This window comes from Mobula hypostoma, chromosome 20, assembly GCF_963921235.1.
Source record: "Mobula hypostoma chromosome 20, sMobHyp1.1, whole genome shotgun sequence".
NCBI classification, from domain to species: Eukaryota; Metazoa; Chordata; class Chondrichthyes; order Myliobatiformes; family Myliobatidae; genus Mobula; species Mobula hypostoma.
In genome coordinates, this window is record NC_086116.1 from 21,746,160 (window position 1) to 21,767,774 (window position 21,615).

At 40.0% G+C, this 21,615-nt stretch overlaps 1 protein-coding gene across 1 annotated transcript in view; it reads left to right on the top strand.

Moving 5' to 3' along the window:
* Positions 1-21,615, top strand: part of lamb1a (laminin, beta 1a) — an 88,363-nt gene that overhangs the window by 17,725 nt on the left and 49,023 nt on the right. Inside the window, exons 9-21 of the mRNA XM_063072503.1 lie at positions 1,059-1,247; positions 1,718-1,897; positions 5,277-5,389; positions 8,297-8,376; positions 9,068-9,203; positions 9,283-9,441; positions 9,536-9,663; positions 9,796-9,916; positions 12,247-12,448; positions 13,757-13,900; positions 17,286-17,517; positions 17,618-17,781; positions 19,531-19,755. Of these exons, the coding sequence (XP_062928573.1) occupies positions 1,059-1,247; positions 1,718-1,897; positions 5,277-5,389; positions 8,297-8,376; positions 9,068-9,203; positions 9,283-9,441; positions 9,536-9,663; positions 9,796-9,916; positions 12,247-12,448; positions 13,757-13,900; positions 17,286-17,517; positions 17,618-17,781; positions 19,531-19,755 (2,073 nt within the window). The remainder of the gene's footprint in view (positions 1-1,058; positions 1,248-1,717; positions 1,898-5,276; positions 5,390-8,296; positions 8,377-9,067; positions 9,204-9,282; positions 9,442-9,535; positions 9,664-9,795; positions 9,917-12,246; positions 12,449-13,756; positions 13,901-17,285; positions 17,518-17,617; positions 17,782-19,530; positions 19,756-21,615) is intronic.

Genomic DNA, 21,615 nt, shown 5'->3' on the forward strand with positions numbered 1-21,615 from the left:
ACATGATTCAGATCTTTCCCCCGCACCAAATGTACAGCCTCTCATCTTTTTGTGCCGATTTAACAGAAAGAATTGCACTGCCAGATAACTTGCTCATTTCCTCATCTGCGTCACAGATTTTTAAAAAGCAAATCAATAAATAATGTTCAAATTAGGCACTGTTTGAATTTAATGAAATGTCCACACTCATGACCTTTTGAGATTTTGATGAATAATTTAATGATAATTCTTTTGTATAAACTTATAAGACTGCAAAGTAGTGAAACCACTGTAGCATCCTGAGTAGATTATACCCAAGGCAATATTAGTGATAAGAGGCAATTACTAAACCACTTCAGAAGCTTGCAGATATGTTTGTTATTAAGTGACAGTTTTCATTAAGGGATAGTGTAGTGGTAGCAAAATGCACGTATTCTTGTCTGTAGTTCCTGTTCTTGTTCACCATTGGTAGAAGTAGGTTATAAAACCCTAGTTCTTGTGCTTCCTTGCTGTCATGCATCTTCCTAGCATTTGTCATTGCAACAAAGGTACTTTAATGGCTTGCTGGAGAAAAGTAGTGATTGCTTAGAAAATGAAATTGCTACTAAAAATATACTGTGGGTGTCATTTTCAGGGTGCAAGAATGTTTATTTTTACATTTACATTAAAAGTTTGTAAATAAATTTAATAAAGATTTATTTAAACCTTTTTGATTCAATTCCTATTCTTCCCATTGCTCTGTCTATTTAAATACTTTTGATCTGAGCGAATTCTATCATGTGATCTGCAACAATCTAAAGTCTTGGCTTGTTGCTGCATTTGGAGACCTTTTGTAACCATCCAAAGGATTTTTAAAGACACCTCATTCATGCAAAAGTAAGTCTAAGCTTACAGATGCTGGTAAACTATGAGTAACTGGAATGTAGAACCTCTCTCCAGATTAGTAGCCGAAAATCAACACTAGGGCAATTGGGACATCTTATCCTCTACATGAGCATTGAATTTTGTTTTAATGTTGTGATCCTAATTTGTACTTTGAACTGTATCTAATCTTAATCTTTCTGTATTTTAAATTTCAGAGTGTAACTGCAATGGACATGCTAACAAATGTCACTTTGACATGGCTGTGTATTTAGCCTCTGGTAATGTTAGTGGTGGTGTTTGTGATGGCTGTCGGAATAATACAATGGGACAGCACTGTGAACAATGCAAACCTTTCTACTACCAGCATCCAGAACGAAGTATTCGTGCCAGTGACATCTGTGAGCGTAAGTACTGCTATTCGATACACCGTGACCTGTGCAAGAAGTAAATGACACTGATCCTCGTAATTCGTTTATTTGATGGTGGGACGCTTCAGAAGTTTTAAATGGAATGTTTGTCTTGGGTATTCTTTCTGTGGTACATCTGATAAATTGTTTTTTTTTGCACAGTGATTTTCCAGAGTTTTCAAAGTCATTCCAAAATGTTAAATTACTTATTCAGTATACACAGAAATGGATTTGATGTGTGACAGAAAATCAAATATTCTCTGTTCTGCCTAAATAGTTCATGCTTTAAATTACAAGACTGAATTGAGCATAATTCAATTTAATAAATTGAATAATTTGCTATTCTTGTGAACCTGGTTTTAAAGTTAAGTTCTACCTGCCAAGTTAACTTCAACTTTTTGTAGTTTTATAAATTGATGTTTCTTACATTGACACGAAATATTGCTTTTTTCGCCTTCTTAATGCAGCTTGTAACTGTGACCCAGCTGGATCACTGAATGGTGGAATCTGTGATAGTCACACTGATCTGGCAGCTAACCTCATAGCAGGGCAGTGTCGCTGTAAGCTAAATGTTGAGGGTGAGCGCTGTGATCTGTGCAAAGAGGGTTTCTTTGGACTAAGTGCAGATGAAGCACTGGGATGTCAACGTAAGTTGTCACCTATCTTTGAAAATTATCTATTTCATTTTCGATATTTATCTTGCTGCTATTGCTTGATTTATGAGTGCTGAAAGCTACAGTTAAACTTAGTTTTTAGTTTACAATTGTATTTACTTGAAAATCTTGCATATTTCCATTATCAAAAATCAGTTGGATATGATTTCCACGTTATCAAAAATCAGTTTGATTGTGCTAATCAAACTTCCACTGGCAGATTTCAAATACAATTTGTCTACTTAGCAGACACCGGATTTCTTTAAATTACTTTCCCTTGTGCAGTTTGTAATTAAACAATCACTTACTAAAAGAGAGCTTTATTGTCAATGCTATAAAGATTTTTTAGAACGATTTACTGCTCAGTTGATGGAAGAAAATATTTGGTACGCTTAACAACTCGGTTTTGACATTTTATCAAAAATATTTATTTGGAAGAGGAAGAGAATCCCAAACTCATGTCAAATATATATATATATATTTATTTCTTGGCTTGTTAAAACACAGCTTCTGTGGAGGATATATATATATATTCCCAAAGAAGAAATGAAAATTAAACCTTATGGGATTACTTGAATTTAGCAGGTATTTTTCAATAATTTCCGGATCCAACTTGTGAGAAACTTCCTTGGTGTTTTTCAGACGCTAGTTTCCTTTCATGGTTTGTTGCCCCTCTTGATTCTTGTGAAAGCTGGACAGTGAAATGTATAATCACAAATGCAGTAAGAATGGGTAAAGCAGAACAAAAATTTAAAGTGTAACGAGTGTCATGGAAATAGTTTCTTGGCTTGTTAAAACACAGCTTCTGTGGAGGATTAAAAGTTGGTATTGTGCCTGAAGTTACTGCCTGAGCCTGTTATTTGGAAAGAAGTGAACTGAAGCTTGATTTGAATTACTTCTGGCGAGATAAGCATCAGGCAAATGCTCCACAATTGCTCACCTGTTACTGGCTTCTGTGTCAATCCAATTGACAGGTGTTGCTTTGTGATAAGGTGACAAAGTGGGTGTTCGGAGGCAAAAGGGCAATCTAGCTAAGGAAGACCAAGACCATAAGGCATAGGGCAGAAGTATGTCATTCAGCCCATCGACTCTGTTCATGCTTGTCCTACTTTCCCTTTCAATTTCATTTTCTTGCCTTTTCTCCCTAACCTTTAAAGCCCTGACGAATCAAGAACCTATCAACCTCCTTTTTAAATATACCCAATGACTTTGCCTGCACAGCTGTGCCAGTGAATTCTGCTGATTTTACCACCCTCTAGCTGAAGAAAATTCTCTTCATCTCTGTTCCAGAGAGACATCCTTGTATTCTGAGGCTGTGGCTTCTGATCCTAGACTCCCCCACAATTGAAAATGTCCTCTTCAGGTCCATTTTCAATATTCAATTGGCTTCAATAAAATTCTCCCCCCCCCACCCCCAACAATTCTTAAATTCTTAATTCCAGTGAGTACAGGCCCAGAGCCTTCAAACACTCCTCATATGTTAACCCTTGCCTTCTTTATTATTGCAAGTTAACCTTTAGGGAATCATGCTCTAGGACTCCAAGTCCCTTTGCATAATTATTATTTATATATTTATTTATTGAGCGAGCGCTTGGAATAGGCCCTTCTGGGCCTTCGAGCCGCACTGCTCAACAATAGCTCGATTTTAATCCGAGCCTAGTCACAGGACAATTTACAATGACCAATTATGTCTTTGGACTGTGGGTGGAAGCCGGAGCACCCGGAGGAAACTTATGTGGTCACAGGGAGAACATACAAACTCTTTACAGGCAGCGTCGGGAATTGAACCTGCGTCACTGACATTGTGAAGCATTGTGCTAACCACTACGCTACTGTGCCACCCTGTTCAGAAGTCCTTTGACAAGGTGAAGTACATGAGGCCGCTAAACTAAAGCGAATCATATTACAGAAAAGCCGCTAGCGTGGACAGAAGATTGCTGACTGGAAGAAGACAAAGAGTGTAAACAAAGGGGCATTGTCTGATTGACTGCTGATGACTAGTGGTGTTCCTTCAGGGGCTGGATTTTGGTCCACTAATTTCAATGTTCTAATGATCTGGACGATGGAATTGATGGCATTGTGGCCCTACATGGGATTTCTGAATTTGTTCTCCATTTAGAAAATAGTCTAAGCCTTTATTTCTTCTACCAAATTGCATGACCATACAATTCCCTATACTATATTCCACATGCCACTTCTTTGACCATTTTAATCAATCCAGTCCTTCTGTAGGCAGCCCTGCTTCCTCAATCCCACCTACTCCACCGCTTTGTATCACCCGCAAACTTGGCCACGGTACCATCAATTCCATTATCCTGATCATTAGAACGTTGAAAGTAGTGGACAAAAAACCGATCTCTGGAGGAGCACCACTAGTCACCAGCAGCCTGTCAGACAATGTTTCTTTTATTCCCACTCTTTGCCTTTTGCTAGTTAGCTAAATTTCTGTCATGCTACTATCCTTCCTGAAATACCATGTGTTTCTGTTTAGCAGCCTCATGCTTCCCCTTGTCAAAGGCCTCCCGAAAATCCAAGTAAACATCTACTGACTCTCCTTTGTCTATTTTGCCTGTTACCTCCTTAAAACATTCCAACAGATTTGTCAGGCTAGATACCCACTTAAGGAAACCATGTTGACTTCGGTCTATTTTATCATTTTCCTCCAGTTACCCCAAAACCTCATCCTTAATAATAGACTCCCAACATCTTGTCAACCACTGAATCAGGTTAACTGGCATATAATTTCCTGTCTTTTGCCTCCCTCCCTTTTTAAACAGTGGAGTGACATTTGCACTTTTCTAGCCTTGTAGAACCATTCTAGAAACTAGTGATTCTTGAACAATTACTGCTAATGCCTCTAACATCTCTTCAGCTACCTCTTTCAGAACTCTGGAGTGAAGTCCATCTGATCTTGGTGACTTGTCAACTTTCAGATCTTTCACCTTCCCAAGCACCTTCTCCTTAGTAATAGTGACTACACTCACTTATGCCCCAGGTTGCAGAAATACTGTGATTTAAAAATAATCTTAAGTAATACTGTTGTCCATGTAAACAAAAATCGTAATGCAAGTTTACTTCTGGAAAGGCCCTTGTTACTTAATATTAGAATACTCTGCACCTAGGAAATCAATATCTCAGACCTGCAGCTATAATAGAGTAGTAATCGGCATTTTTATTTGTGCCTCATCTGTTTTTAATGCAAGTAGAAAGTCTCAGGAAGTTAAAGGAAAGTAATGAATATACATTTTGTCCAAGGTTAAATTTCAGCCAAGAGTTAAAATTTTTGTCCCTGCCCCAATAGTTATTTTAAACCTTTTCTAGATTACTGATGAAAGTTTTCTAAATGAGACGATGGCTTTTCTTGGTCATTTAGCATGTGCTTGTAACCATTTGGGAACTCATCCTGGAGGATCTCCATGTGATGACATCACAGGGAATTGCTTCTGTAAACGTCTGGTGATGGGCAAGAACTGCGATCAGTGTCTGGTAAGTGAAATATAAAAGCAAAGGTAGAAAGATGGGGTGTACTGCAGGTAGGGAGCACCGAGCTGAACTGAAATATGCCCTTTCATTTTGCGTTTTATATTCTGTGATTTCTGCTCAATTTTTTGTTGCCATTTGCACAATTTTTTTTGCACGGGTTGAATGGTTGTTCTTGTTTCATGGCTGGCTATGGGGAAGATGAATCTCCGGATTGTATGCTACATATGTACTTAGATAATTGTTCTTTGAAAACCTCTGGAAGAAAAATCACAAGATTCCTGCCTTTCATAACAATGCACAATTATCTGGGAATCACATGGGTGATAATCCAGTAAAATATTTTCTGCTTGGAATAGCTTTGGAATTGCTGAACAAGATTTGAAAGAATGTCTCGAGTTTTCAAATTAATTGCACTAAAATATGATTAGAAGTTAACGTGAGGTGCCATCACTCCCAGCAAAGGCTCACGCTTGCCGTACTGGCTGGAATATTGCCCTGGGCCCCATGTCACATGGGCAAGCTAATCACTAATCAGCCTCTCCATGTTGCAATATGAGTTGCCTTCTTCTGGGAGGTGGAGATTGGGTTGTGAGGAGAACAGTGTGCAATATAATGGAACTTTTATTGTTTTAACAGTACAGATGGGAACGTATCCGTAGGTTTTCAGACACCAGGATGTGGAATGTTGTAACAAGTTGACTCTATTAGGAAGCAATAAGTAGGGTCTGGTTAACATGTAATCCAGAACTTAGAATACAACAGTGCATCAAAGTTTTTCCTCCCTCACCGCTAACCCCAAAAAAATGCAGAGTTTGAATTGATTTGTGAAATTATGAAGGCGTTTATGCTGACTCAAATATTGTCTTATTTTTAATGTACAATAATGAGAGACTGCGGTATTTGATAACCGGCAAAAAGACCACAGCGAATAAGTTACTGAAAAGTTACCTGATTGTTTACCAGATCCCATACTGAGTTCAAAATTAATATATTTTTTGTACTTTAGCAGTAATGTGATTTTTATAAAACATTCTTTTTATGTGCTGTCCTTGATAAGATATAGGAGCAGAATTAGGCCATTTGGCTGATTGAGTCTGCTCTACCAATTCACCATGGCTGATTCATTTTCCTTCTCAGCCCCAAACTCCTGCCTTCTCCCCACATCCCTTCACGCCCTGACTAATCAAGAACCTAGCAATCTATCTTAAATGTACATAATGATGACCTCCACAGCTGCCTGGGTCAATGAATTCCACAGATTCACTACCCTCTTGCTAAAGAAATTCTTCCTCAGCTCCATTCTAAAGGGACATCTCTTTATTCTGATGCTGTGTCCTCTGGTCTTAGACTCCCCCACCATAGGAAACATCCTCTCCACATCCACTCTATAGAGGCCTTTTGACATTCGACAGATTTCAATGAGGTCACCCTTCATTCTTCTGATTTCCAGTGTGTAGAGTCCCAAGAACTATTAAATGCTTCTCATATGACAAGCCTTTCAATCCTGGAATTATTTTCATGAACGTCCTTTGAACCCTGTCCAGTGTCAGCACATCCTTTCTTAAATATGGGGCCCAAAACTGCTTACAGTACTCCAAGTAAGGCCTCACCAGTGCTTTTTAAAGACCCAACATTACATCCTTGCTTTTATATTCTACTCTTCTTTTCCTTCATCACCACAGGCTCAACCTGAAATTAACCTTTAGGGAATCCTGCACGAGGACTTCCAAGTCCCTCTGCACCTCAGATTTCTGAATTTTCTCCATTTAGAAAATAGCCTACCTTTCATTTCTTCTACCAAAGTGATACACTGTATTCTATCTGCCATTTCTTTGCCCATTCTCCTAATCTAAGTCCTTCTCTTGTCTCTCTGATTTCTTCAAAACTACCTGTTCCTCCACCTATCTTTGTATTGTTTGCAAACTTGGCTACAATGTCATCAATTCCCTCATCCAAATCATTGACATGTGATGTAAAAAGAAGTGGTCCCAATACAGACCCATGGTCACTGGCTGTGAACCAGAAAAGGTTCCCTTTTTTTCCCCCACACTTTGCATGCAACCTATCAGTCAATGCTCTATCCATGCTAGTATCTTTCTTGTCATACCATGGGCACTTAACTTATTGAGCAGCCTCATGTGTGGCATCTTGTCAAGACCTTCTGAAAATCTAAGTACACCAATTCTCCTTTGTCTATCTCGTTTGTTATTTCTTATAAAGAATTCCAACAGGTTTGTCAGAAAAGATTTTTCCTTAAGGAAACTATGTTGACTAATGCTTATTTCATCATGTACAGTACTTCCAAGTACCCCAAAACCACATCCTTAACATCCAGCATCTTCCGAACCACTGATGTCAGACTAACTGGCCTATAACTTCCTTTCTTTTGCCTCTCTGCCTTGATGACTGGAGTGACATTTGCAATTTTCCAGTGAATTCAAGGAGTTGTGTCTCAAAGGCAGCATGCATTGGTAAGGACCTCCAGCACCCAGGGCATGCCCTTTTCTCACCGTTATCAGGTAGGAGGTGCAGAAGCCTGAAGGCACACACTCAGTGATTCAGGAACAGCTTCTTCCCCTCTGCCATCTCTTTCCTAAATGAACATTGAACCAGAGAACACAGCTTCACTTTTTTAATGTACATTATTTCTGTTTTTTGCACAATTCTAAACTATTCAATATGTGTATACTGTAAATTGATTGACATTATTACTTTCTTTTTCTTCTATACTATGTATTGCACTGAACTGCTGCTGCTAAGTTAACAAATTTCATGACACGTGCTGGTGATAATAAACCTGATTCTTCTGATTTGAGTTGCACCACATGATTTTAGGACATGCATGATTTTTTTCCTTGTAGCTCAAATGTGGTCATGAGTTTAAAACTAAAATGATTTATTGTTTTACAGCCTCAGTACTGGGGACTCAGCAGTGATCTGGATGGGTGTCGCCCTTGTGACTGTGACCAAGGGGGCTCCTACAGTAATGAGTAAGACTAGTTTCTTAATAATTTACGAACAAAATTTGAGTTCACAACGAATTAATCATTGCAGAAGTTTGAATAAGAAGTAGGTATCTCAAACTGCTAGACATCTTATTTTATCTGGTTATGTTGCTTATCATAGTTGAAGATAATTGGCCATCTTTAATATTTGTGATAAATGCTTGACAAATTAAAGCTTTATTTATTTTTGCATTTTAAAGAAATATATTGTATTATTCCTAACTTGTATTGAAAGTGTTACTCTTGAAATTTGTTTAGCTATCAGCAATCTTCAAGAGTAGTCACATGAACATTTTATACTTCATCCTCATGAATTGCATTTGCTAATTTGTGTTGCCATGTGCATTAAAATTGTTTAATAGCAAATTAAGTGAGTACTGTAAGATTTGACAATTTGTCTTTTGTGATACTGCTGCTGCTAGTGAAAAGTCTATAGTTTGAGTAACTTCAACATGGAACAAAAACAAACTTAAATTTCCATGCGATGCAGTTTGGAAATAAACTCTGTGCATTTCTGCCAATTTGCAGAATCTTATCTGCAAACTAATCCCTAGTTCAAATGAGCTGTCCATGTAGACATTTGACGCCGAAGCATGTTAAATAGATTACTTGATGTATTGCACAAAGATTTTGTCAAAGTTGTCAAAAGCAAATTTTTTTTTCTCTCTGGCTTTAGTTGTTCATCCGAGACAGGCCAGTGTCCATGTAAAGAGCATATGTTTGGGCGTCAGTGCAATGAAGTTGAATCCGGGTTTTACTTTATTGCATTGGACCATTACACCTACGAGGCTGAGGAAGCTCACCTGGGTCCAGTAAGTTAGTTCTGTGGACTGAGGCAAACTGTTCATTTATGTTAATTATTTTCAGTCTAATGCTGTGGCATTTTTGCAGGGAGTTACTGTAATACAGCGACAATATCCACAGGATCGTTCTCCAACCTGGACAGGAATTGGATTTGGACGTGTTCCTGAAGGAGCATATCTAGAATTCCACATAAATGATATTCCATATTCAATGGAATACGACGTGTTGATTCGCTATGAACCACAGGTGATTAAGCTGCATTTATGAACATGCTTAAAATCTTTTTTTAAAAAAAGAATTGTGGATGAATATGATTTTTTTTGGTTTGTTTTCTTTTCAGCTGCCAAAGAACTGGGAGGAGGCAAAAATAACAGTGTTAAGACCTGGTGCGATTCATACTGGCAGTCGATGTGTGAATACTATTCCTGATGATGACAACCAAGTCTTCTCTTTGCCATCAGGATCCAGGTTGGAATAATTATAATTATATATGTAAAGGGGGAAAAATAATCCATTTGGAAGTGGCTAAAATGATTTTAAGGTGAGGCTTGTTCATCTACAGTAGTTGACTAACTCTCGACATTGGTAATATTTTTCTAGGTATGTGGTTCTTCCTCGGCCTGTGTGCTTCGAAAAAGGACTAAACTACACCATCCGGTTAGAATTAACAAAATATTCTTCAGATGATGAAATGGATACCCCTTATATCTTCATAGATTCGGTGGGTATAACTAAAAATGATTATTGGAATCCTAAAATTAATTGGGTGCATGTCTAATTAATATAAATATTTCATCCTGTGGGGTTCAGTTTTTTACTCCTGTGGCAAATGTACGATAAGTTATGAACACAGCATCATACCATTAATCATATAGTGTTTACTGTTTTAGATGTTACTAAAATGTCAAAACTAATCAGTAAACTCCAAGACCTGGGCCTCAATACCCCCCTTCTGCAATTGGATCCTGGGCTTCCTCACTTGTAGACTCCTGTCAGTCCAGATTGGCAAAAACATCTCTACAATCTCCATCAGCACAGGAGCACCACAGGGATGTGTGATTAGCCCCCTGCTCTATTAGCTTTACACCAATGACTGTGTGGCTAAGTACAGCTCCAACACCATACTCCAGCTTGCTGATGACGTCACTGTTGTGGGCTGTATCAAAGGAGGTGATGGCTCAGCATGCAGGAGGGAGACTGAAACTTAGCTTAGTGGTGTAATAACAACCTCTCACTCAATGTCAATAAGACCAAGGAACTGTTTGTGGAGGTCCATGAGCCAGTAATCATCAGAGGATCAGAGGTAGAGAGGGTCAAAAACCTCAAATTTCTGGGTGTCACAGTCTCAGAGGATTTTTTCTGGAGCTATCATATAAATATAATTGTGTGGTGGGAAGTGTGCTGACTGGCTGCATTATGGCCTGGTATAGGAACACCAATGCCTTTGAGCGGAAAATCCTACAAAGGGTAGTGGATTCAGCCCAGTACATCACGAATAAAACCCTCCCAACCATTGAGCACATCTATCTGAAACAGTGACGTGGGAAAGCAGCATCCATTATCAAAGATCCTCACCACACAGGCCATGCTCTTTTCTTGCTGCTGCCATCAGGTAGAAGGTACAAGAGCCTCAGGACTCGCACCACCAAGTTCAAGAACAGTTACTCAACCATCAGGCTCGTGAACAAATGGGGATAACTACACTGATTCTACTTCTGGTGTTGCCACAAACGATGGTCTCACTTTAAGGACTCTTTATCTTGTTATTTCATGCTTTATTTGTTGCTATTTATTTATATTTGCATTTGCACAGTTTTGCTGTCCATTACAGTTACTGTTCTGTGGATTTGCTAAGTATTCCCGCAGAGAAAGAAACTCGGTTGTACGTGATGACATGTATGTACTCTGATAATAAATTTTACTTTGAAATTTGAAATTAATAATTTTATAATTTGCATGCCCATGTCACATTTTCATTTTAACATCATTACTAGGAGAGAGAAATTTAGCAGTGCCATTAGTAAGATGAGCCAGCTGGTGGTGTAATGGCATCCATACCAAACTTTGATGTGAGTGTTCCCACGTTTGAATCTGACCAGCCCCTTGCACACTTTCCGTCCGTGCTGGGTTCAGCGTTGAGCTAGCAACTTGGTCTCATGGAAAAAAAAAATCAAACAAGAATGGTAAAGCAACAGCAGGTTTGCTGCCCGATGTGCCACGAGGCGCAGAGAGGAACAACAATTACTAAGATAATGGCAGATATTATTAATCGCACAGTTCTGCCTTCACTCACCGACCTTTGCTCATTAAAACTCTAGAATTTATCTACTTTTGCCCTAGTATTCAAAGACTCTATTTCCACTTGTTTTTGAGGATGAGGGTTCCAAATTCTTTTGATGATGAGAAAATTTTGCTATTTGAACAAATGATCACTTATTTTTAAGCAGTAATCAATCGTTCTAGATTCTCCCACAGGAGGAAGTGACCTTACTACTTCCCTCCCAGTCAAGACCCCCAAGGAGATTTGTATATTTCAGTCAATTACCCTATAGCTATCATGAACTCCAGCTGATAGAATTCTGTCTGGCCTTCTATCATGAGACTAACTGCTCAGTCCAAGTTGAGGTTCAGGTTTATTTATTTATCACACGTACACCAAGGTGTACAGTGAAATGTGTCATTTATGTCACCAACCCACACACCCAAGGATGTCCACAAGTGTCACCTCACATTCCACCGCAAACATAGCATGCCCACAATCCTCAGCAACTTGGTATCAGCCTCGAAAACTCCCTCTGGTTTTCCGAAGGACACCAATGCTGTAACATGTTGCGGATGAGGTCTCCGCTGTTGCCCTTCGCAATAAAGTGCACAATTCTGTTTGTTTTCCTAATCGGTTGTACGTTACTTTCTTGCTTTTCATGTGCCCCGATATCTCTGTTTCTCAGGTGTGCACTCTCTTCAGTTTAGACCATGTGCTAGTTTTTTAAAAATGCTTCCTGCAAAAGTGGATGATTTTATTTTCTCACCAACTATCAAATATTTTTCCAGCTTGTACTCATGCCCCACTGCAGGTCATTGGATATATTTTCTACAGGAGGTTCGGGGGAGATTGTCACAAACAGCATGTGGGATACCTTCCAGCGGTACCGCTGCCTTGAGAACAGTCAGAGTGTTACCAAGACTCCAATGACTGACGTCTGCAGAGGCATTCTGACCAGTATATCTTCCATAATCCATGAAGGAGCTCTGCGTAAGCCTATTTTAAACTGTTTCCATGAGTTACTTGGTGGTTTGCCTGCATTTGCCTGCATTTGGAGTTTGGGGGTGGGGGAGCACAGGAGTAAAGTTGTGAATAGCCTTGCAATTATTTTGATGTCAGTACAGCTAAGTTGTATCTTGAGCACCGGGTCAGGTTTGGGCAAATCCATTATAGAAAGGAAATTTAGACATTGAAAAGGTGTCTCTAGAACCAAGTTAAACAGAAGATGTGTTAACAGTGTAATATGAGTTTGTACAAAACCCCTCGGGTAACAAAATTATGTCATTAAGGTTTCCAAGTTGCTTAAAGGTTGACAGAACTAGTAGTGAAAGATGTGCTTTAATTGGTCACCGAATCGGTAGAGGCTGAAGTGTGTGGGAAACTGGAAAGGGAGGTCAAGACTACATTTTCTTTTCAACGGGTTGCTTACGAAATGCATCACTGCCGATTGCTAGCCTTTTCTCCATATAAATAAGGAAACTGGATGAGCATTTAACACAGGAAGTTTAAGGTGGGCAGAAAATCCACCCCTCACTCCCACACCTCACCCCCCCCCACCCCACCCCCGGCTGTAAACTCCATGATTCTGCAAAAGCAACTAAAACTTGAAGAGAGATTTTTAAAAGATTTTTGCAGTGGAATTTTAATCTGTATTAATGGAGTAAACTTGAATAATTTTAGTTTTTTGTTTTTTATTTTAATTAGTGCTGTTAGAAGCCATGCTGATTTTAGGAGGTTTTTTTCCCCCTCAATGTTAGCTTATGTTAGATTTGTTTAACTTAAAATGAAAGTTGTCAGTAATTATATACTTGGAGTTAAATGTGTTGAGGACCCAACCAGTTAGACAGATACCATTCTGTTGAAGTGTTTTAATAGGATGCTATCAGTATTCATTGAAACAGCATAGTTTTAAAAGTTATGGGTCATGACTCTTGAGGAATGCTTTGAGGAGGTATTTAAATTTGGAGTATAAGGGCTTTTGTTTAAATCTTGAGTTTTCAAGTAGCATTTCAAATTCCATGCCTGAGGCAAAGTAAATTTTAATTGAAATAATGGGAAGGGGGAAGTGAAGAGTGATTCATTTTGCTCAGAGGCCCTTATTAGTCCTTACTGTTCATGTTACTAAGACTGGCATGACAAGGATCAAAGGAATATTTAATTTTTAAAAGATTTTTTTGGAGGTCATTAGTTTGGGGCAGGTAAGCGACAGTGTAGATTGGTTTCATTTCAGAGGATTCTGATTTGAAGTGATAGTTTCCTTGTGGTGCCGATGCTCTAATAAGTTTATTTTCTCCCCAGCATGTAATTGTGACCCTCAAGGCTCTCTCAGTTCTGTTTGCAATCCAAATGGTGGACAGTGTCAATGTCGTTCCAATGTAGTCGGCCGAAACTGTGACCGCTGTGCTCCCGCTACTTATGGTTTTGGTCCTAGTGGCTGCAGACGTGAGTAGTGCTTTCGTGCAAATAGTGCATTTAATCCTTCTGCATTTTAATCGTTACTTGGATTTTCAGAGCAGATTGGTCAGTGCTGTTATTCACCTTTTTCATTTTGCTGTTTGGTGGGGGTGGGTGGCGGGAGGAAGAGGTACTTCGCAAGGTACCATCACCCCATCACCCAGGACATGCCCTCTTCTCATTGCTGCCATCAGGAAGGAGGTACCGTAGCCTGAAGGCACACATTCAGTGACTCAGGAACAGCTTCTTTCCCTCTGCCATCCGATTTCTGAATGGACATTGAACCCAGGAACACTATCTCACTACTTTTGTTATTTCTGGGTTTTTTTTTGCTCTACTTATTTAATATATCTACTTAATATATATGTAGTTAGTATAATTTATTTTTTCTCTCTTTATCGTGTATTGCATTGTACTTCTGCTGCAAAGTTAACAAATTTTTCACAGCATATGCTGGTGATACTGATTCTGATCTGTAAGCAGCTTTAGATGCATTAGATGTTAATTCAGTTGAGTTCATACATCTATTCTTAGTCAGTGTCTACTGTCCCCTACACTTTCGGTCCAAGAGTTGGAGGTAGGGTAGGGCTTGCGGGAGGTCTTCTAAATTAAATTTATTCTAAAGCAAAGAAACCTTTTGAAATGGCATACAAAGGCAAGCGAAACCCATCATTGAAGAACAGCACATATTTTTAAAAAAACAGGTTGATTACTTTAAATATATGAGATTCTGCAGATGCTGGAAATCCAGAGCGACATGCACAAAATGCCCGAGGAATTCAGCAGGCCCAGCAGCATCGATGGAAAGGGATAAACAATTGGCCAAGACCCTTCATCAGACCTACAGAGTCTTGATCCAAAACATTAACTTTTTATTCCTCTCCGTAGATCAGCGGTCCCCAACCACCGGTACCGGGCTGCAGAGCATGTGCTACCGGGCCGCGAGGAAACAATATGAGTCAGCTGCACCTTTCCTCATTCCGTCACGCACTGTTGAACTTGAACATAGGGTTGCCAAATGTCCCGTATTTGCCAAGACATCCTGTATATTCGGCTAAATTGGTTTGTCCTATACGGGACCGCCCTTGTCCTGTATTTCCCCCGCTAAGGTAAAGCGTTCCTGTGAAACCTTTCGTGCCGAAATGGCATAAAGCGAAGAAGCAATTACCATTAATTTATATGGGAAAAATTTTTGAGCGTTCCCAGACCCAAAAAATAACCTACCAAATCATACCAAATAACACATAAAGCCTAAAATATAGTAAAAGCAGGAATGATATGATAAATACACAGCCTATATTAAGTAGAAATAATGTATGTACAGTGTAGTTGGGGAGATGAAGACAAAACTGATTTGTGGAAAAAAATTGGCACATATGAGCATGCGCATACAGGTGCCTGCGCAAGGCTTCATGGTCACAGTAGTCTTTTCTGTGGTAAAGTGTCCCGGGATTTGACTGCTACTTTTGTCCCTTATTTGGGAGTGAGAAAGTTGGCAGCCCTAACTGTAAAAAGACATGTTGAGGTGAGTTTAACACCCCCCCCCCCCTTCCTCCCGGTCGGCCGGTCCGCAAGAACGTTCTCAATATTAAACCGGTCCACAGTGCAAAAAAGGTTGGGGACCCCTGCCATAGATGCTGCCTGACTTGCAGAGCTCCTTCAGCGATATGTGTATTGATTAAGTTGAGAGAGGAGCGGGGTAGTTACAAATTCTAAACTAAAAAAATCCCACTCACTTGCTGTACTACCATCATGATCTCCATCTGGAGAGGGATAGTTATGTCACTCTACATGGTATCTCAATTTAAGAAATTTAGGGGGAAGGCAGTTTTTATGTGAAGTAAATCAAGTTTGTTGTTTGCTCTTGAGTTTTCTGAATGAAGCATAATGTTTTTTTTCAGAAAAAGTCAAGTATTTCAAATGAAGAGATTGGGTAGCATAAATTTTCAAAGCAAACTATCTGTGCTTCTAACTAGTCTTGGCCCGAAATGTCAAGTGTTTACTCTTTTCCATAGATGCTGCCGGACCTGCTGAGTTCCTCCAGCATTTTGTGTGTGGTGCTTTGGATTTCCAGCATCTACAGACTTTCTCGTGTTTATACTTATGCTTTTGCTTAAGTCGTTGAAAGCAAAATGAAGGTGCAGCAAGCAGTGACGAAGGCAAATGGCATGTTAGCGCAAGAATTTAATGCTGATGTCAGGAAATCTTGCTGCAACTCTAAAAGGTTTTTGTTGAAGCTTTGTGGATACATAACGGAATGAACTAACTATGGAGTGCAGTGAAATTCATTCCACTGGCTCCAGGGTTGATAAGTTTGAGAAACAGACTAATGAGTTTGAGAAAAATCCAGAGGAGATGTCACTGAAGTTCAGAAAATATTTACGGAGCTCAACAGGTTGGATACAGTGAGGACGTTCCAGTGCTTAGATGCGGAAAAACATAGTCACAAATATAGGACAGACCAATTAGCACCAAAGAAGTTTCTTCTCGTCTGTGAAGTATTGATCAGTGAGTCCATCCATTCCAGAACAGAGATAGATTTCAGGATATTACATCATAGTGCCACAGTAGAAAATCCTAATGAATGGCAGAGGAAACTCAAGAGGCTAGATGGCCTACTCCTTCAAACTCGTGTGTTCTTCATAGCAGAAATCTCACTACTGGAAAGTTGAATATTTTCCCTTTTTTACTATGCTCAAACTTTTTTCCCCTCATGATTTTGTAATTAAAAACATCTTTATAACTTAAACCAATTTTGTTTCTCGTGGCTGCCAGTTTTCAACTTGCATGTTTTTCAGAACTTTGACAATCCAGCCTGGGTTCGGCGATCGTGGTCTCATGACCGTGGTTGTTCTTACCAAATTTTTTCTACAGAAGTGGTTTGCCCTTGCTGCCTTCAAGGCAGTGTCCTTACAAGACGGGAGGCCCCAGCTGTTATCAATACTCTTTGGAGATTCTCTGCCTGGCATCAGTGGTTCCATGACCAGGATTTGTGATATGCACCAACTGCTCATACGACCATCCACCACCTGTGCCCATGGCTTCATATGACCCTAATCAGAGGGCTAAGCAGGTGCTACACTTTGCCCAGTGGTGTCCTGCAGGCTAGCAGAGGGAAGGAGAGCCTTGCACCTCCTTTGTAGGGATGTATCTCCACCCCACCTCCCATCCTGAATGAGTAGGAAACTGGATTTTTGCCTTGAAAACTCTGGGGAAATTTGCACTGCAACAACCCTCCCAAGTAGATGTCCCAGAGATTTCTGTTACACTTTAGTAAAGGAACATTTAGTCATGAATTTTAATTGTGAATTTGCTGTTCAGATCAAAGCAACAGTTTTATATATCTGTTACTATTTGTGCATTTAATTTTTAGCATGTGAATGTAATCTAGAAGGTTCTGTCAGTGAATTTTGCCATCAAGCTACTGGCTATTGTCTGTGTAAGGACGGAGTCTATGGCCAACGCTGTGACCAGTGTCAGCCTGGATTTTGGGGATTTCCTAGTTGCCGCCCATGCCAGTGTAATGGACATGCAGATCATTGTGACTTGGAAACTGGAGAATGTTTGAACTGCAGAGATCATACAAGTGGACAGAACTGTGAGAGGTATTGACAGTCCCTTTTAATTCACGCTTGCTATCCTGGGTAAAATGGAACTGTCTCATGTAACTGAACAGCTTTCAGTAAAACATTCTTTCTCTTGTAGCTGTCTGGCAGGTTATTATGGAGACCCTGTACTTGGGTCAGGTGACCATTGCCGCCCATGTCCTTGCCCAGATGGGCCAAGTAGTGAGCGACAGTTTGCTGCTGGCTGTTATCAGGATCTTTATTCTGGCAATGTTGTTTGCCTCTGTAAAACTGGATACACAGGTACGTGATAGAACAAAGATGACGGTTACTTCATGTTGGCCAACAAGTCTAATGTTATTGTTAAATCTAAACCACCGGACATTAGCATTTTAAAATCAAATGTTTTGAAACCATAAGCACTGATGTTTTAGACTGGGGTGGAATATTGAAATATTTGAATTGCCCTAAAGTCTGCATCATCATTGTATCATTGTATTCTAACTTGTATCATCATTTCTACAGCTGTCCACATGACCCAATTGCCTTTTCCTGGACTGCATAAAACTAAATTTGGAATCTGATGCCAGTATTAATGCAGAAAATGCCAGCAGTGTAGGCTATGATGCTTTAGCCAGAGAGTGGTGAATCTGTGGAATTTGTAGTGTTATGTACCCCGTAACTGGGTTGCCAAACCAGCAGAAATGGATCACTCAGTTGGAGTCTGGATTACTAGAACTAAGAAAGTTTTATTAAAGAAACAAGCAACACAGTAATCGAAAGGATAATAAATGCAACAGTTCAGCAATGATAACCACACATGTGCACAGAATTAAGATAACAGCATCAATCAAGCTCGATCGTTGTCTAGGGGTAAATGACCAAATTTAAAAGTGACTCAAAGTTCAGTCCGCAGTAATCGTTGCCATGGCGATGGACAACGTGGGGGAAGAGAGACAGAGAGAACAGGAACAACTGATCATTCAGCACAGCTTCACTCACAGACCGGCGAGATGGCTCACAAGCAGCTTTTTGGGTGGGTCCTTGGTGATGTCATCTGAGGTCACCGACTGTGACCCCTCCTCCAGATGCGGTCGATCCTCTGCAGTGAACCCGGCACCCAGGCAAGGGCGGACACACACCGGGTTCCCGCTGATCGTACCTTTCCACCCTGGTCGTTGTCTGGTACTTCTCACCCACTCGTGAGAGGCGCACCGCCTCCAGGGTCTCGTTACTTCGGGTGGCGTGTGTCGCCTTAGCGAACTTGTCCCTTTTTATCCCCCTGCTGGGGTATCGCCTGTCCATCACTTCAAACAGTTCAGGGTTCAAAGGGGGGAGCCGCTCCAGACAGCTCTCTCTCTCCCACGTCCCTTCATTACACATCTCCAGACGCTGCTCCATTGTTCCTTATCTCTCCTTCCCCTGAGGGCAGGTGGCAAACCAACTGCTGATGCCACTGATGCTAGCCCAGGCCAGCAAACATCTTAATTTTATGTGTATTCTCGTAACAGTAGTCACAGGCAGGCTGCGAAGGCCAGGTCATTGGATATATTTAAGGCAGAAAGGTGGAAAGATTCTTGATTAGTCAGGGCATGAAGAGATGTGAGGAGAAGGCAGGAGATTGGGGCTAAGAAGGATAATGAATCAGCCATGATGAAATGGTGGGGGAGGCTCAATGGGCCAAATGGCCTAATTGTGCTCCTGTATCTTATGGTTATGATGCTGGAATCTGGGAGTGTTGGTTAGTGCGAGGAGGTGATTGGTACCACAAAGGCCATGGGTGAGAGACTAAATTCAGAAGATTTGAGATAGGAATATTTGATCACTACACAGAGATTCAAAGGTTGATGAAATGAAGAACTAGAGTTAACAATGTGGCAACAACCATCAAGAATTTATAAGCTGACTTCAAGAGGAGACAATAGAAAATGCAAAATTGCAATTTGTACTGTTGTCAACTATCTGTTTTCATGTAACTTCAACAATGTGAAAATCACTTTGGTAATCACTTCATATTTTTGTTTAAAACAATTTAATGCTTTTGCCTTCCAGGCGCTAGATGCGATGAATGTGCATCTGGGTTTTATGGTAACCCTAATGAGACCAGAGGATCTTGTCAGGAGTGTCGTTGCAACAACAATATTGACGTGACTGACCCAGAATCCTGTGACAAGCGTACTGGCGAATGTCTAAAGTGCCTGTATCATACAGAGGGTGAAAGCTGCAACCTCTGCAAACCTGGCTACTATGGGAATGCTAAGCAGCAGAACTGCATAAGTAAGATGCACAAAACATTTTTAAAACTGCACAGAATTAAGAATTATGGAATACCTATTTGCATTCTCTTGAATGAATTACATTTTTTTGAGGTTTCAATATTTTGTGAAGCACTGTAAATGCATTGTTGCTGAAGAAGGGAAAGAAACAGTTATAAGTTAATTGAGTTTCATTGTTATTTTCAATATTTACTGTTTTGTTTTGGACTTGATATCTGCAGCATATTTTGTATGCCTTGTCCTCAATTCCGGGATTCTGTAGCCTTTTATATTTTGTCACCTGTTCATATAATTTTCTCTGTACTAACTTTGCTTTATTTACAGTTTGTGGAGGATTTAAGATCACCTGGAGCATGTGTGGCAGATTTGCAAAGTACAGTTGCCTTTTAAGTTGTATGGATAGTTTTGGAGAAAATCAGAGGCCTACTGCTTTGTTAAAAACCAAAGTCACAGTGACAATTCAGCATCTGAATACTGAAAGAAGATAGACTGAAATAATTGGTTATTTTAATCTAAGTTCATGTTGTCAATGGCTAGAAACTAAATATGGGCTCTACATCAACGATTACGTTTCAGTAACCCTTCTCCTTTAGATGTTTATTATCTAATTGCCATGCTTCACCTCTTGTCAATCTCTGAACAGTTATTTATATCCCAGTCCTGAGACTAGTACAATAATTTAGTGCCATACTGAGAGTGCAGTTTTGTGAGATGTCCCATCTTCAAATTAAGATAGTGAACAGAGACTTTGTTTGCCCTTTGATGGAACATAAAAGATCCCAAAATTTACCTTTTAAAGAATGGGTGAATTCTTCTTACTGCATCACAAAAAATTGACTACCCATTCTTATCACTTGCTGTTTGTATGGGTTTGCTGTCCACAATCTTGACAGCTGAGTTTCCTTTGTTTTCCATAATGCAGATTAGGCATCCAAAGATTGAGAGAAACTCCTTTTTAAATGCTAGTCTTTTTCTTTAAAAAAAACTTACAGTCTTGTGTTTTTGATATCCTGGCCTTTGTTCTCAGGATAATCTTCAACACTGGGCGTCAGAGTAAATGGCATAAAAGAGTCAAATCTGTCGATTGTTAACATTTAGTAGTCATTCTAGAGTTTAGTAGTTATTCAAAATCAGGTTTAAATTGGCAAAGCATTATGTTAGTGACGCTTCTCACACTCTGAAACTTTTCGATGATTTTAAGTTCCCTGGCCTCCACCACTTTATTTTCACCATGGATGTCCAGTCCCTATATACTTCCATCCCCCAAGAGGAAGGTCTCAAAGCTCTTCGCTTCTTTTTGGATTCCAGACCTAAACAGTTCCCCTCTACCATCACTCTGCTCCGTCTAGCGGAATTTGTCTTTACTCTTAATAATTTCTCCTTTGGCTCCTCCCACTTCCTCCAAACTAAAGGTGTAGCCATGGGCACCCGTATGGGTCCTAGCTATGCCTACCTTTTTGTTGGCTTTGTGGAACAACCTATGTTCCAAACCTATTTTGGTATTTGTCCCCCACTTTGCTACATCGACGACTGCATTGGCGCTGCTTCCTGCATGCATGCTGAGCTCGTTGACTTCGTTAACTTTGCCTCCAACTTTCACCCTGCCCTCAAGTTTACCTGGTCCATTTCCAACACCTCCCTCCCCTTTCTAGATCTTTCTGTCTCTATCTCTGGAGACAACTTATCTACTGATGTCTACTATAAGCCTACTGACTCTCACAGCTGTCTGGGCTATTCCTCTTCTCACCCTGTCTCTTGCAAAAATGCCATCCCCTTCTCGCAATTCCTCCGTCTCCACCGCATCTGCTCTCAGGATGAGGCTTTTCATTCCAGGATGAAGGAGATGTCCTCCTTTTTTAAA